The sequence below is a fragment of the Candida dubliniensis genome, chromosome R, assembly GCF_000026945.1.
Source record: "Candida dubliniensis CD36 chromosome R, complete sequence".
NCBI lineage: Eukaryota > Fungi > Ascomycota > Pichiomycetes > Serinales > Debaryomycetaceae > Candida > Candida dubliniensis.
In genome coordinates this window covers 1-13,404 of record NC_012867.1, presented here as the reverse complement: position 1 = coordinate 13,404, position 13,404 = coordinate 1, and the positions used below count along the sequence as shown (strand labels likewise).

The 13,404-nt window shown below is 39.2% G+C and overlaps 3 protein-coding genes and 1 pseudogene across 3 annotated transcripts, besides 3 other annotated features; 1 reads left to right on the top strand and 3 right to left on the bottom strand. All coding sequences in view use genetic code 12, as the record gives it.

Annotated features, from left to right (window-relative positions):
• Positions 1–60: 60 nt before the first annotated feature.
• On the bottom strand, positions 61–1,125 carry CD36_25070 (conserved hypothetical protein; the record flags this gene model as incomplete). The annotated part of the gene is made up of 1 exon (XM_002421566.1): positions 61–1,125. One exon carries the CDS (start codon positions 1,123–1,125, stop codon positions 61–63), a length of 1,065 nt encoding a protein of 354 aa, XP_002421611.1.
• Positions 1,126–4,298: 3,173 nt separating this feature from the next.
• Positions 4,299–4,396: a mobile genetic element (partial ORF1 (subtelomeric)).
• CD36_25050 (polyprotein of L1-like non-LTR retrotransposon Zorro 1, putative) lies at positions 4,372–6,426 on the bottom strand (the record flags this gene model as incomplete). The annotated part of the gene is made up of 1 exon (XM_002421565.1): positions 4,372–6,426. The coding sequence occupies one exon, from the start codon at positions 6,424–6,426 to the stop codon at positions 4,372–4,374; it is 2,055 nt and encodes a 684-aa protein (XP_002421610.1).
• Positions 4,408–7,177: a mobile genetic element (5' truncated ORF1 + 3' truncated ORF2 (subtelomeric)).
• Positions 6,254–7,258, bottom strand: CD36_25040 (retrotransposon protein, putative; the record flags this gene model as incomplete). The annotated part of the gene is made up of 1 exon (XM_002421564.1): positions 6,254–7,258. One exon carries the CDS (start codon positions 7,256–7,258, stop codon positions 6,254–6,256), a length of 1,005 nt encoding a protein of 334 aa, XP_002421609.1.
• Positions 7,259–8,189: 931 nt separating this feature from the next.
• Positions 8,190–9,833, top strand: CD36_25010 (annotated as a pseudogene).
• Positions 8,190–9,833: a sequence feature (Similar to C. albicans YRF1, (HPR5);~incomplete sequence; apparent frameshift (exact joining regions uncertain); probable pseudogene).
• Positions 9,834–13,404: the final 3,571 nt, after the last annotated feature.

Here is a 13,404-nt window from a genome sequence, read left to right as displayed (position 1 = left end):
CGAAATAAATATATGTATTAAAGGTATTACAAGAATCGAAGAACCCAAACCACCCTGTGGTTAGCTATTTTGTAGTAATTTCTTTAACCCGTCGTTCATTGATTTGATGAGAATCATTTCGTTGCTGATTCTGATCAAGGCGTTGTGTTTGCTTAGATTGGGCAATCCGTCTTTGTTAATTCTTGCACGTTTTGATTTGCGTTCGCTTTCGTTTAGTTCGGGGAGTTTGTTAAATGCGTCTAGGTCGATAATCAACTCGAGGCAGCGTTGGTAGGCGAGTTTGCACAACTGACGTCTTTTCTGTTCTGAATGGGAATGGTTTAGACGTTTTTGTTCGAGGCTGAGCAAGGGTTTGGTTGATGATCTTTTTCTCTTTTTTAGTGGTTTGGTGGATTCTTCTTCGCTTTCGTCGTCTTCGATATCGCTGGTTCTTTTTTTCAGCTCGTCGCCAGATGTGGGTGGAGTGACAAACTGTGGTTTTGGTGGGGTTGGTTTTTGTGGGGTGGTTTTGTAGTCGGTTGTGTTTGGGGATGGCAACTGGGTGATTGTTGTTGGGTGGGCAAATGCTTCTGTTAGTTCTTGCTTCAATGCCGCGTGGTCAATAGATTTTGGTTTGAGATGGTGGGGCACTTTCATGGTGTGCATTTCGAAATTGAAATCGACGTCGCCGTCCAACAGAGACGTTCTGTTGTAGAACTGTAATGGGTTGACTGAAGCCACGGGGTTGGCCAAGTTGTCCAAGAACTTTTCCAAAGCGTTGGATTCGGTGTTTGTGAAAAATTGGTCGAATGGGTCGTCGTTGTTGGCAGGTGGTTTCTGTTTTGGGGTGTACCCGCCATTCAATATTTGGGCTCTTTCGTAGGCAAACTGGTCGGGGAACTGGTTGGGTGGTGGTAGATTTGAGACGTACTGTTGGTTCAACATCTGGACTTTTTGCAAGTGTTCGAATGACCCCAATGCGGTTTTCTCCTGTATGTTGTTGTACATGTCGTAGGCTTGTTCGAAATCCATATCGTTGGAGAATATGTCGAGCAAGTCGAACTCACCCTGGGTGTTAGAGGTAGTGAATGTCACTTTGTCTGTGGTTGGATTCATAGTGGCAGTAAGAGTGGTTGTAGATGACATGTGGGTGCGTAGTTTGTGGAAAGCAAACAAATCTCAGAGAAAAAAAAAAAAAAAAATAAAAAAAAAAGAATTTCTGAGAAATTTATAGTGCGTTCCCCAAAATATTACAGTTTTTATGAGAACAATTTTTTCTGTTGCTCAGAGGGGCAACCCCTCTCGTTTTGTCTCCCCATTGTTTCTTTTTCCGGAAGTTGCATATAGAAAATTTACAGTTTTGGGCGGGCCAGAATTTGTGCAACAATTGGAAGATTTAGAGATGTGGTGATATGACTTGCTGGTGTGTGTTTAGACAGACCCTGTGGGATAGGTCTGCCATTGCATGGAAAACCTAAAAGTGCTCCACTCAACCTTATGTATTGGCTTATCAAACTTTTCGTTCCTTCCAACCTAATTGTAACACAAGTTTGTTTCGGAGATAGTATGCATGAATTATAAAGAAGTTTCATACCGAACAGGTCCGTTGCGCACAAAACGGAGTGGCGGAGATAAAATAACTGTACGCAGGACGGGAATATCCCACGGCTCAAGCCTAGATCTACCTAAGCCAATAAGAACACCCTTTCTAGATATATTTGTCTTTTTGGTGTATAACTGTTGGACATGCGATAGTATGTGTTTTAAACATCTGTTCTCTAACGATTGGGGTTGGTGTATATCCAGAAACGGTTTCCATTAGTTTTACGAAAAAAAAGTTTAAATTGTGGGGCAAAGAGTTATTTCCGGATTGGGAAGTCTGTGTTAAAGCCGGCATTGTTCGGAGTTTATCCTGCATGGCAACGCCAACAAAACTGCCTGCCAAATGTCAATAGATAAACCGTTTATGTCAAACATTGTTCAAAACCAGGATTAGGGAGTTCTATGAGTAAGTGATAAACCTTAATCAAGCGCCACAATCTGTATCGTTATCTCTATTGTTGGTGGTACGATTTTTTCGTATACATCGGAGTTGGTATGACTGGCGCAGCTTGTAGCGTTAATAAGAATGATGGGAGGTATGCTTCCGGGTCTAGCATTGCCAAGCTGGTTGACGGTGTACCAGATGTTGAGTTTAATATCAGGTTTGGATCAAATATGTAAGCAAACTAATTTAGGCAGAAATATTGGTTGAAAAAAGATATAAAAGTAGGCTTTGGTGGTACGCCAAAAAACTAACAATACGATAAACCGGGTCTATAGCAGAACCTATAAAGCACCCGTAACTGTCTTGCATCCGTAACTGCGTTCTCATTTGTAAGTAGAGGGTGACAAGCACCCCCAAAATAACTTGATTTGGATTAGACATACGTTTTAGAAATGGTGCACGACCTAAGATTGACCCAAAAAAATATTTCATCATTTGAAAACAATTTATCGCACACAACTGGAATAGAAAGCACACATGTTGGAATGGCAAAGTCACTAGAGCCAGATCATGTTGAGGAATCGTTTACTGTGTCTACTACCCATAGTGGACACTTCTGGGATATCACCCAGAGTATCAGTAAGCAGGTGGGATTACGATATCCTCGAGTTATACGTTTAATGTGAATAGAGTTTGCGTTGGGAGTTTGATTGGTCAGCACGTTTACATTGGCAGCCCTATTAAGTTTGACGATAGTTTTACACGTTTTTGGAGATGGGAGATGTGATGCAAGACTTGTACCTGATCGATATGGAGAGTGTTGAGGCGAATACGCTCAACTGGGCACGTCAAACCTATATCCCCCAACGCCGTTCTTGAGAAGATGGAAATAAAGGATAGGTATGTGATTACCCAGTTTAGATTTTAGGTTGAGTTTCAAGTGCAAGCTTGTGAAGGGTGGCAATGGAAAGAAAAGTACAATATGATGGAGGTTAGTCACGATGAGGTGATGATAGGGGTGATCTTAGAGCAGGACAAGCCAGTGCTGGCAGAGGTGCCATTATATGTATAGAGAAGTGTAATGGTTAAGTTATGAGCAAAGGATAAGAGGTTTAGTCATCGAATGGGGATACTGTTCATTTTGGGGAAATTTTGTGAGAAACAGGATCGAAAATACACAGATAAATTGCTCAAAAATAAGTTTTGATCTTAACAAATATGGAACAGATCAATTGATTAGAAGTTAAATGAAATCTATTCAAATGAACAAATCTAATCGATTAAAAGCAAACAACAAACAATTCTAGTTGATTATTCTCTGACTTAAATGAAACCACTGCAATTCATCTATCAACAACTTAAAACAAACAAGTGTACTTGCCCTGTCTATAAACTTACAGAATGAAGAACTATATCTCAGTTTTCTAAAACAAACAGCTCTAATTGCTATTCCTGTCAACCAAAAATGAACAATTCTTTTCAGCTTGTCAGTGACTCAATACAAACTTTAAATGGCCTATCTATGAATCAGGAAAACCAACAAACTAGCATATTTAGTTTCTATGTGAAGCTGTAACAAATTTACTAAGACTAACTACTCTAAAGATTCTCTACACCTGTATTGCATCCGTACAAGTTCTCTCTACACCACTATTGCATCCGTACAAGTTAGACATCCGTAAAAGTTAGACATCCGTAGCTGTGTTGCATCCGTACCAGTCTTCATCCGTACAACATCCCGAGGGGGTGACAAGCACCCCCAATTTTCAATAAGCTGGGGCATCCGTACGGTTTGGTTAATTGGTGTGTGCACTTACCAGGCAATACAAAAAGAAAAAACGAACAACCAAAAAAAAAAATTTTCATTCTACACAACAACTACTCTTCACCAGAAGGGGGCCCAGTTGGGGGCCAAACACCTTTCAAAGAGAAACTACCAAGACAACTTATTATTGTTATCCCAAATTTATCATTTTCAACAATGGAGGATGTGATTACAAATATTGGCAATATACCATCGAAAGCAAGTGGGTCCTTTGCGTTCAGTACTTACATACAAGTACACCTTGGAGGCCCGTTTATAAAACACTAGCGTCTTCATATTATTGCATTCAGAGAGTTCAAGTTTTTTATCAATCATGACAACCAACCCGCCGACCATGGCAGAGAAGTTGGTGCATCTTGCAGACGAGCTGCCACCGCCACCACCGAAGAAGGGGAGTACCAAGACGGGCACGTACGGCCACCAGTTGGCTAAAGCAAAAAAGAAATAGAAATGGGGCCCCATGCAGATACCGACCGTGAGTTGGAGGAGTTGGAGAATATGGTTACCTACGTGAAGAACATTGGAGCAAGCCAATGGCCTGCGATGCTCAACAGATTAGACGGCGCCAGTAAGGCGTTTATTAGAGAATGTGTCTCCGAGTGACCCGCAACTTTTTCCCCATGTGGATCCCTTGGATTCTCCGGTTCAACTGAAAAAACAAAGGTTCTAAAGCAAGTATAAACAAAAGAGGAGACAATGGATTTCCCTGTCGTACCCCTCTGTCCAACTTGAATTCTTCAGAAGTCTTGTTATTCACCAGGACTTGTCCCTTATGTCCACTTGTTATGGCCATGCAAAACAGTATTGTCCTCGGTCCCAAATTGAACTTTTTGAGTACCTGCTTGAGATACAGGTGGTCCAATGAATCAAAGGCTTTTGCCATATCCACGAGGATTGCCCCCGGCCCACTAATTTTTCTTTTGTGTTTGTTCATTTCATCTATTACCAATTGGATTTTCTGAGAAGCATCGCTGATTGTCCTGCCGGATAAAAATCCGTGTTGGTCTGGACTGATATAGTTGGTGAGAATTTTCTGAAACCTACTATTATAGACCAGGCTAATTAATCTGATGGCACAATCTATTATACTTATGGGTCTGGTATTGTTGATGTTATTTGATTTCCCTTTTTTGGGAATGAGGTTGATGATGATGTTTTGTAACTCCTGGGGGAGTTTTCCACTATTTTGAATTTCTTCACTTACGTTGACCAAGATGGGTCCAATTACTTCCCAGCATATCTTGATAAACCGGAAATTGAATCCATCCTCCCCTGGGGTAGAAGAGGCGGATTTTCCTGTTAGTTCATCTGTTAATTCATTCAATGTGATGGGAGCATCTAACTTGGCTCTTTCGTCGTTGGTTACTTTGGTTGTAAATTCTTTTAAATAATGGGTGATGTTGTTGGGTATGTTTGGTGATTTTTTATACAATGTTTCCATGAAAAGTTTGGCAATTATTAGAATTTCATCCGTGGTTTCGGCTATAGTGCCATCCAAGTCTTCCATTTTAAGTATTGCCTTATTTTTTGGTTTGGTTTTGCCGTTGAATCTGACTCTTAAGTCATCAAAGATGTCTGAGTCTAATTCTTTCTCCATTTTCTTGTATCGTTTGGTTCTGGTTAGTTTTGAAATTGTTTGTTTAAGTTGTTTCCAATTCTTTGGTTTATTTTTGATAATGTCATTAATGAACAATGGATTTTCCATGAGGTTGTCTCTGATGATAAACCTAGGTCTTCCCATGTCAATAATTGGTTTATTGCTTATTTTAATTGTGATTGCAATAAGATCATGTGTGGATTTGATTGTTGTTAATTTTTCTTGGTGGAATTCCCCAACTTCAATTGTTTCACTGATGTGAAACCTGTCAATTCTTCTGTTGTTATGAGGGTTATTATTTGTGTGGTTTTTTTGTGTTGGGAATAGTGACCTGAAGACATCCTTGAGTTGGAGTTGATGGTAGAGTTCTAATGATAGTTTCCTCGAACCAGCCTCTCCCGGTTTGTCTGCACCCTCGTAACTCCTATCTAGAGTTTCCGAGAGAATGTGGTTAAAATCCCCACCCCATATAATGGGTTTATCTTTTGTTAAATTTTCGGATAGGCATGTTGTAAGTGCCTTTTGTTGTTTTGATTTGTCTGCGATTGGGTAGTAGGTATTGATCAAGTGATATTTCTTGTTATTGATCGTAACCAATGCATCACTGAGATCAGGAGCTAGTTGAATGCCTATATCAATCACATGTTGTTTGTGGACTTTGATAAGTCCGTTGATTTTATGGTGTATGATAATTCCGGTTTTTTCAGAAAATATCAAGGTTGTTGGTAAGTTAAGTTGTTTGATTACTTTTATGTTTGACTCATTCAATTCTTGGAGGAATAGAATGTCATATTTTTCAATTAGTTCTTGTGGAGCTAATACATTTTGGGTCTTTTCACAGTTGAATGACCCGACGTTGACGTACTCAGTACTGACTCTCATTTTTAATCTGAATAAATTGGTTGATTGTTTCTTCTGGTACATCAACATTAGTAATTCCATCTTGGTAGTCTTCTGTTTCCATGTTATCATCTTCTGAATCTTGTTCAGAAACTTCATCCATGGTTTCATCAGTATAATCAGCATCATTTTCATCATCTTCTTCAGAAGACATGGATACCGGGTTTTGTGCTGGTTTTCTTATTCTTGGGACTTTTCTTTCTTCCAAGATAGTTATCTCCTCATCCTCCTTAGAGGTTTCGTTCATCCACACACTTTCCAATGGTTTTACTGGTTTTGGTGTGGTGACAGTGGAGTTGTTGGTGTAGTTTATTTTGTTAAGGCCTTCAACGACCGGTTCAGTGTGTTCCCTGATGGTTGGAACCCAGTTTGTAACAACAGTTTTAAATGGGTCAGTGTTTTCACTGGGAGTTTGAACACCATCTTGGGAGACAGGTTCTGTTGGGGCAGTGATTGCACTTGTGTTTTGAACCTTTCCAGGTTCGGCTGAAGTAGTTTTGCCTTGTTCGGCTGGAGTAGTTGGGCCTTGGTCGGCTGGTAAGTTTTTAGTAGTCCCTTGATTGGTTGAAATAGTTTGGCCTTGATTGGCTGGTGAGTTTTTTGGTGGGTATCCAGGGATCTGGACCCTCCTCTTTTTTTTGTTTTTTGATATGAGTGTATAACCGGTGGTCTTTGCTACCTTGGCCTCTTGTGCCTCCATGTAGGCAAAGTGACCACCGGTGGAGTGGGAGTTCTCATTGCAACGGAAGCAGTGGTTTCCATAAGTGCATGTCCATCTTGTGTGACCTAAGGTACGACAAGTGGTGCAGAATTTAGCCGTAGAAGCAAGGTCTAATCTCCTGGTTTTCCAAAAGTACCTTGTCTTTTTTGGCATCCGGTTCCCTGACCATCTACCACTACCCGCGCATTTTTGACCACATGTGCTAACAAAGTTTGTTAGGTTGACCACATGTTTTTTTCTTGACCACATTTCTTGACCACATGTTTGTTAGCACTTATAATTTGCCCAATTTAGGTGCTAGCAAAAAAGTAAGGGTACCATAGGAATCTACATAACTCAGGGAGATAAACTATATAATTTTTAGGTTTATAGCTTTTATATACACTGAGTTGTTGTTTATCAGAAAAAGGTTAAAAATTCAAGGGCAAGAGAAAAAATGATTTTTTTGCGCGCACGACCCGAAAAATCAGAATTTTTTGAAAAACAGCGATTTTTGGTCAGTTTTGGAAAGACGTGGACGGACAACCAGGAGAGGTGGTAAACTGAGAGTTGATATGTAGTTAGCTAGGCCAATGAATTTGTGATTGAAAAAGGAAAGGTGGTTATACCTTTTCTGTGTGGCGAGTTATTTATGATTTTCTTTGACCACACGTTTTTAGGTAGCGCCGAGTTTTGACCACATTTTTTTTCTCTGCTTGACCACATTTTGGGTAGCGCCAAAGAGCGCAGATTTGAAGGGCACTGATTTTTTGACCGCAGGTTTGACCGCACATTTTCTTTGAGCACACATTTTTTCTTTGACCACAGATTTGACCACTGATTTTCTTTGAGCACAGGTTTTTTCTATGAGCACTGATTTTTTGACCGCAGATTTGACCGCACGTATTCTTTGACCACAGGTTTTTTGAGCACACATTTTTTCTTTGACCACAGGTTTTCTTTGACCACACATTTTTTCTTTGAGCACTGATTTTCTTTGACCACAGATTTTTTCTTTGAGCACTGATTTTTTTTTTGACCACAGATTTGACCACAGGTTTTTTGACCACAGGTTTTGTGAGCACTGATTTTTCTTTGAGCACTGATTCTGTTTGAGCACAGGTTTTTTTTGAGCACATATTTTGACCGCAGATTTTGTTTGAGCACTGATTTTTGACCACACAATTTTGACCATCTAGATGCGTTTGATGATAGTATTGATTTGATTGTGGGTACGATTGAGAGTCTTACCAAGACACATGTGAAGGATTTTTTTTTTTGAATTTCAGACAAAGCTATGGAAATTCGGGTGAGTTGTTTTTGTTGGTTTTAGACGAAGCCCAGGTCTTTTTAGAGGAGCGCGAATTTCGCGAATTATCTAGAATCAAGTACCTGATATTACGATCATTCAAAAAGGTTATTAGTTTGGGTGCGACGTTGCCGCAGAATTTTGCAACTGTGATGGAGGAGAAGTTGTTGTTGCGGTTGTTAGTGAGCCGAACCGGAATGTTTATATTGAGTCGAAATTTGTGAGTGATGATGAGAAGAGGGTTGGTTGTTTGGTTGGTGTTGTTGAACGGTTTTTAGAGAGCTATTCCGAGGGGATCATTTTCGTTTATTTTAGCTGTCTCGCGACGCTTAGAGGGTTTGGTGATATTTTCCCGAACAGTGTGAGCATCAGTTCTGAAACTAGTGACATTGCGTTGGCTCACAAGCAGATTAGTAGGACACGGATTATACTTGCCACGAAAGCGGCTTCGGTAGGCTTGGATATATCGAAGATTAGACAGATTGGCAACGGTTCCGGAAGTTATTCAAGTCATAGGTAGACCTAGAAGCAAGCCGCTGTATGTTTTATTTCTCAGTGGTGATCGAGACGGTGGGTATGATGAGAGTGTTGATGTTGGTGAGTGCATTAAGAAACAAATTTGTCAGTTTTACCTGTTAAAATGGAATGGGCACTTTAACTGTTGTGGGGTGCAGAACACACATGGTGAAACAAGGGATATTGTTAAAGTAATGGTGCAGGCACTGGGGGCTGCATTTAAGAGACGGCGAGTAGAAGAGAGTGCACAAGAGCAGGAGAGTGACCTAGAACAGGCAAAGAGGAAATTGGAAGAGCTTGACAAAAAGTATACATTTATTAGTATTGACAATCTTCATTTATGGTTTAAGTTCTATAAAACGACGTTAGAAGGTAATCCGGTTGTGAGGGTTGAAGGGGTGTGTGATTGGTGTTTTATGAATGATGAGGAGTGTTCGAGAAACTTTTGCGAGCGATATAAGGTTGTGCATCAAAGTCTAGCTTGCAGGATTATATTTGGAGGAATGAGCGGGGATGAAGTTTGTGAGGTTGTGCAGTATGGACAAGATGATTCAAGGGTATGATGAGAAACTTTTGGTGTGTCTGTTTTTGGATGATACTGGGTTGAAGTTGAATAGTAGAAGAGACATTTTGAATGAAACGTATGCACGAGTTTTGTCGAAGATTAATAAATTTGAACCGGAGGAGTGGATGCTTAAAGTTTTAGGAGCTGAATCGACTGGGAGTGCTGTGCAAATTGCTGGTCAGGAATGGGAGAAGCATGCTATGGAGACGTACTTCGAGGTACCCAGGGAAAATGTATGTCGAGAATGTGGATGCTTAAATGAGGGTCACAATGGCTGTATTGGGAACAAGACGTTGTTGTATTTCTATACTGTGTTTGTTGATGCAAGATGTAGACGGTTTAGGGGAGATATGCAAGTGTTTAATCATTGGATGCGTGCTATGATGCGTTCACAGGTGGCAGGATTGTATCAACATGTATTGGTTCTGGTGTATAAGGAGTTGAAGGATAAGAAATAGGATGTAAAATGTGTGTAAGACGAATACAAGATGAACAAGAACAAGTTGACTAATCTAGTGACAAACGCAAGTTGATTAATCTAGGACAAGTGACAACAGGAAGTAGGCAAATACGACACAACAAGGACAATTTGATTAATCTGAGAAACTTATCGACAAGTTATGGCAAATACGGGGCAAACACAAGTTGATTAATGTAAGACAAGTGGGGGCAAGTCATGACAAAGGCAAATTGACTAATCTGAGACATGTCAAGATAAACACAAGTAATCTAAGGCAAGTAACAAAAACTGGACATAGAAGACAAGGTGATAATTCAAGAACGAATGACAAAACTCAAGACATTCAACGACAAGTCATAACAGGGAGGAGGCAAAGACGTAACAACAAGGACGAGTTGATAACAAAGGCATGCTAATTAATCTGGAGGGAAATAGGGACAAGTTGAATAATTTAAGACAAACTGAGTAACACAGACATGTGAAGATGTAGCACAACAAAGACGGGATGACAAAATAGGCAACGTGACTAATCTAAGACAACAGGTATGAGTTATGACAGGACATGTTGGTGGTGGGGAGGACGTACGGATGGATAGATGGTTGGACGAAGAAATGATAAATTTTTTTTCTTTTTTTTTTTGGAGCGTAGAAAAAATAACTAGCTGGAACAAATGGCTGGCTAAAAAAATGGCCGATATTTTGCAATCTTAATCTATGCGCACTGACAAGGTGTCAGATATATAGAATTTTGTTAGGAAGGTGACATGCGTCATGGAAAGGCGTCATGATTTTTAGCACTTTATGGTTTCACCAATTTTGGTGGTAGTGCAAAACTAAAGGTAGCAAAGCAATCTATATCATCTGGACAAGCGATTTATATAGTTTTTAGGTTTATAACGTTAATATAGACTGATCTGCTGTTGATTGGAAAAGTTGGTTGATTTTAAGGTCAAGAGAAAAAATATCATTTTGTGCTCACGCGACCTGAAAAATCAGAATTTCATGGAAAAGGACATATTTTGGGTTAACTTTGAAGGAGTGCAGAGGGCGAACCCGAAGAGATGGGAAGGTTAAAGTTTGCAAGTACATACGTATGGAAACGTGATTTGGGAACTACAAAATTTTTTTTTGGTGCGAATTTTGTTAGTGCGCGATTTGGGAATTACAAGGAATTTTGGGAATTACAAATGGGAATTACAAAAACTTACCAGAACAAAAAGTACCAGTTATTAGGAGGTGTGGAGGTGTGTGTAGGTGGTTTTGGTGTGTAGAAATTCAATGCACTTGGTTTGAGAGTGATCGGAGCAGTGTGTGTAGAGATATGAACAGAAATAGATTTTTTTGGGAATTACAAAAACATGATCATTTGTATGGGAAAAACATGTCGCGCGACTTTTTTTGTAATTCCCAGAATGTCGTGTGCAGCTTTCAGAGTGGTTTTTGTAATTCCCGGATTTAAGGGAGGGCAAAAAAGGGGGATAAATCCGGGCGAGAAAAAAGATTTACCTCACGTGTCGACAAACATTTACAGCTGGCAAGAAAAAAATAAAATGACAACAATCAAACAACTAATTTTCTTATTATCTTCATTGTCACTTCACTATCACAGACATGATAAAGCTACTACTGATATAAAAATGGAGAAATGGAATATATGAAACCTAGAAATATTGATTTCTGAAATGATTTAAACAGTTGGAAAATTAGCAACGATGGAACTCTCATTAGCAATGTTCAACATCTAACACAATTGGTTTAATCAAAGCACATGTGGAGGGAGAGGCAGTCATATTGCCGAGAAGTTTTCAAGGATCTAAAGTGTTGCTGATTTCGTTTCAGAACATGATCAAGACAAGAAAAGAAGTTGTGCTATTCATTGTTGAGAAAAAGATAGAATGTTTTTTTTTTTTTTCAAGGAAGACAGTTTCAATCAATTCAATGGGTATATCTCAATGCTCTGGAATAGATTGGCAGAAGATTCGACAATTGAAAGAAACAACGTCCGGGGAAAATAGACAAGAAAATCACACAGGAGAGTAATGATAACTACTTGTTGTTTGTTTGGTGCACTTGCTTAAATTCAATGGCTATATTTGAGTGTTCAGGAATAGATTGGCAGAATATTAGAAAATTGGAAAAGACATCATTCAGCAAAAATAGACAATCACACAGGAGAGTAGTAATAACTACTTGTTGCATCTACTTCAATTCTTTGGTTGAAATGTGAATCAAATTTGTCAGTTTGTTAAATCAATATCACAATACATGGAGAAGTTGGGAAACTGTTAGATTTGTCATAACTAAAAATTGATAACACGATGAATGATCGATAGAGAAGAATATGACAATGAAATTGGGAAGAGTGAAAGAGTAGGAAGTTATTGACAATGAGACACAATTACGAGCAGAACTAACGAAGCATAAATTGAAGTCTAGATTAACTGCTCTAACGCTATAAGGGATCTGCAACTGAAATATTATTGGTAACTGTCTAGTATCTGATTCTTCTGTGACTAGACAAACAATGGTATTCTGTCTGTTAACATAAAAAAGAGAAAATGAATTGGATTCTTCTGTGAATTGAAACAAACAACTATGATTTGTATATCTACATACGTATGGAAACGTGATTTGGGAACTACAAAATTTTTTTTTGGTGCGAATTTTGTTAGTGCGCGATTTGGGAATTACAAGGAATTTTGGGAATTACAAATGGGAATTACAAAAACTTACCAGAACAAAAAGTACCAGTTATTAGGAGGTGTGGAGGTGTGTGTAGGTGGTTTTGGTGTGTAGAAATTCAATGCACTTGGTTTGAGAGTGATCGGAGCAGTGTGTGTAGAGATATGAGGAGAAATAGATTTTTTTTGGGAATTACAAAAACATGGTCATTTGTATGGGAAAAACATGTCGCGCGACTTTTTTTGTAATTCCCAGAATGTCGTGTGCAGCTTTCAGAGTGGTTTTTGTAATTCCCGGATTTAAGGGAGGGCAAAAAAGGGGGATAAATCCCGGGCGAGAAAAAAGATTTGGCGTCAACTTGACAAAAAATCTGAGAGAAAAGTTACTTGAAGTTCAGGGTTGGGTTGAAATTTGTTAACAAAATTAAACAAAGAATCACTGAACAAGGAACAATGAAGATTAGAAGATGAAATCAGACTTGGAGATAGAAGTTATAGCAGAGAAGAAGAAAAGCAAAACAATTAACAAGAAGAGTCAATGGAACGTTGGTTTTTAAAAGTTTCATGATTTGTGCAAGTAAAGAGGGGGAGAAGAGGAGAAGTTTATAAAAATAAAAGTATTTGCTATGACCTGGGTTCCGGATTTTTGTAGATCTGTAAACAACAAACAACTATGAGTGATACCGAGTTTGAGTATAACTTTGAAGGAGTGCAGAGGCTGAGCCAAGAGAGATGGGAAGGTTAAAGTTTGGAGATAGCTATCTAGGTCAGTTAAGATGGGTTGTGTAGAATTTTGTGTGTGGTTCGCTCTTTTTTCACTGGGTTATTAGGGCGTCAGGAAACAAGGTGGCAGGAGAAATAGCAAAGGGGTATATTGCAAGGATC